Source organism: Austrofundulus limnaeus, unplaced genomic scaffold, assembly GCF_001266775.1.
Source record: "Austrofundulus limnaeus strain Quisiro unplaced genomic scaffold, Austrofundulus_limnaeus-1.0 Scaffold97, whole genome shotgun sequence".
Lineage (NCBI taxonomy): Eukaryota > Metazoa > Chordata > Actinopteri > Cyprinodontiformes > Rivulidae > Austrofundulus > Austrofundulus limnaeus.
The window spans coordinates 227,992-229,987 of NW_013952499.1; the positions used below are offsets into that span (position 1 = coordinate 227,992).

The following is a 1,996-nucleotide window of genomic DNA, read 5'->3' on the forward strand; positions in this document are numbered from 1 at the left end:
GCTTATTATTATATTTTTAGAATTTTTATTTATTATTTCAATTGTTATTATTTCCATAATATTATCTATAATTACTGACATCAATTTTCCTMCATTTTATTTCCTTTTTAATAAATAGAGCTACTCCACCACCTCTTCCATTACTTCTGTTCATAAAATAAAACTGCCTTTAAGTTGCCTTTAAGTCTTCCCTAACTTTGATCCAGATGTTTCAGTTACGTGTTCAAGTTGCTATAATTTTTTTGTTTGTTTTTTCAGTGACCTTGCCTCACGTGCGATGTTACAATTTTTTTCGTTAGATGTTCATTTATAAAGACATTTGTTCCCTTCAGTTTCCTTGCCTGCACCATCAGATTATTGGATGGATTGATGGATGTGGCAGGTCGAAATGTCCTCAGGTTTGATGTTAATGTCTTTTTTTGCAAAAAAAAAAAAAAAAGAGGTCAACCTGTTGCTCCAGAATGAGCAAATCTTGAGGAGCATCCTCTGTGATGCCTCCACTTACCACAGCTTTAGCATAGGTCCTGTGTTTCACTTCAAGTCCGGAAATGACCAAGTCATCTCTTCGTGAATATTGTTAGTTCGTTCACTTTTTATTTTCCAGTTCAGCTATTTTTCTGTCTCTGTCACTTAGTGCGATTTTCAGCTGCTTCACCTCCTCAACCAAACCGGACAGAAGTTCTTGTTGTGAAGCTAACCTTGACAGTTCAGCACTCTCATAAAGTTAAGTGACTTTTTTTTAATCTCCTCCATGCTGTCTGAGATGTTCTGTGGAGTCTGATCTTACCTGCCCAGTGCTTTTTGGCAGCATGGCTCACCTAGAAGCCAGGCAGTAGCTGCTCCAGGATCCGATGTCAGCAGTCCCAGCTCTGGACTCCCTCGCCAAGATAATAAAGCATTGCATATAGTATATTGCAGTGTTTCCCAAAGTTGGGGTCGGGACCCAAAGTGGGGTCCCGAAACATCAAGGTGGGGTCCTGAAAAGATTTTTTGAATTAATTACATTTTTGCCTTNAGTGAGGATTATAACGACGACGAGGATGTGAACAATCCTGACTCTCAGCTGAAGAATTTGTCAGTCTCTGTGCAAAAAACTAAACAAAGGAACAAAGAACGGAAGAATAGAAGAGCTCCTGARTCAGGAGTGAAGAGTGTCAAAAAATCTGTGAGATGCTCTGAGTGTGGTAAGAAGTGTGTCAACAACAGGTATCTTAAGAGACACGTGTCCTGTCATTCAGGAGACCAGACAGAACCAAAACTATTCCAGTGTAATGACTGTGATAAGAAATTTAAAAGAAAAAATATTCTAAAAGCTCACATGAGAGTCCACACAGGAGACAAACAATTTCCTTGTAATGTTTGTGGACAAAGTTTTAGTCGAAAGTCATATTTAAACCAACACATGAGAGTTCACACAGGAGACAAACCATTTCCTTGTGATGTTTGTGGACATAGATTTAGTCGAAAGTCACATTTAAACTCACACATGATAGTCCACACAGGAGACAAACCATTTCCTTGTGATGTTTGTGGACAAAGATTTAGATGGAAAACAAATTTGAAGTCACACATGAGAGTCCACACAGGAGAAAAGCCATTTCCTTGTGATGTTTGTGGACAAAGATTTAGCCTTAAAATAAGTTTAAACTCACACATGAGCGTCCACACAGGAGAAAAACCATTTCCTTGTGATGTTTGTGGACAAAGATTTAACCAAAAGTCAAATTTAAACAGACACATGAGAATCCACACAGGAGAAAAACCATTTCCTTGTGATGTTTGTGGACAAAGATTTAACCAAAAGTCATCTATAAACTCACACATGAGAATCCACACAGGAGACAAACCATTTCCTTGTGATCTTTGTGGACAAAGATTTAGCCGTAAAACAATTTTAAACAAACACATGAGAGTTCACACAGGAGACAAACCATTTCCTTGTGATGTTTGTGGACAAAGATTTAACCAAAAGTCAAATTTAAACAGACACATGAGA

At 37.8% G+C, this 1,996-nt stretch overlaps 1 protein-coding gene across 1 annotated transcript; it reads left to right on the forward strand.

Moving 5' to 3' along the window:
• Nucleotides 1–809: 809 nt before the first annotated feature.
• Nucleotides 810–1,930, forward strand: LOC106520725 (gastrula zinc finger protein XlCGF8.2DB-like; the record flags this gene model as incomplete). The annotated part of the gene is made up of 2 exons (XM_014012950.1): nt 810–832; nt 1,018–1,930. Coding segments are annotated over exons 1-2 (936 nt in total), but the record flags the coding sequence as incomplete, so codon positions are not given.
• Between the last annotated feature and the right edge of the window lie 66 nt (nt 1,931–1,996).